This window comes from Charadrius vociferus, unplaced genomic scaffold, assembly GCF_000708025.1.
Source record: "Charadrius vociferus isolate BGI_N301 unplaced genomic scaffold, ASM70802v2 scaffold2359, whole genome shotgun sequence".
In the NCBI taxonomy this organism is placed as follows: domain Eukaryota; kingdom Metazoa; phylum Chordata; class Aves; order Charadriiformes; family Charadriidae; genus Charadrius; species Charadrius vociferus.
In genome coordinates, this window is record NW_009650033.1 from 105,301 (window position 1) to 105,948 (window position 648).

At 51.5% G+C, this 648-nt stretch overlaps 1 protein-coding gene across 1 annotated transcript in view; it reads left to right on the top strand.

Moving 5' to 3' along the window:
* SNX27 (sorting nexin family member 27) overlaps nucleotides 1–227 on the top strand; it is a 22,350-nt gene extending 22,123 nt beyond the window's left edge. The window contains exon 14 of the mRNA XM_009891686.1: nucleotides 84–227. Within this exon, the coding sequence (XP_009889988.1) occupies nucleotides 84–131 (48 nt within the window). The 3' untranslated portion in view covers nucleotides 132–227. The remainder of the gene's footprint in view (nucleotides 1–83) is intronic.
* The last annotated feature ends 421 nt before the right edge of the window (nucleotides 228–648 follow it).

Here is a 648-nt window from a genome sequence, read left to right on the forward strand (position 1 = left end):
CCGGCGGGGGGGGCGGGTGGGGGAGCGGGCCTCTCCCCGCTGCCACCGCGCGTCTAATGTCCCTTTTCTTCTTTTTCTTGCAGAATATCTTTCAGATGGTGCGGTCACAGCAGAGGGACGCGGCCACTTAGCCCCCCCCGCGCCGGAGAGCGCGACCCCCGCCCCCCATTAACACTTAAAATTCTGTTATTGTATTAAAGCCCTTAAACTAAATATTATTAATAATAATACCGTTTGTGAAGGTGGTGTCTGTGGAGCGCAGCGCGCGGGGGGCGGGCGGCCGCTGAGCCCGGGGGGGGGTCCCGCTGTTTCGTTGTCACAGCTGGAGCTCGACACGCCGTCGTACGTACGTGTGTGCGTAAAAAACAGCCGCCGGCGACCGCCCCACCGCCCCTGAAGAGCCCTCTGTACATACAAACCCTGTGCACGTGTACACATACATATATATATTTCTTTTAACGTCTCGTAGCGGTGGCAGTACCTTTTTTTAAGCTCGCGGTTTTACACGCATCCCTCCTCCCGACCCCATCGTGGTGGGTTTTTAAAAACTCCCCTTAGGAAAAAGCCAAACAAAACAAAACAAAACAGAAAAAAAAAAACAGAAAAAAAAAAAAAAAAAAAAGAAAAACAAAACAAGAAAAAAAAAGG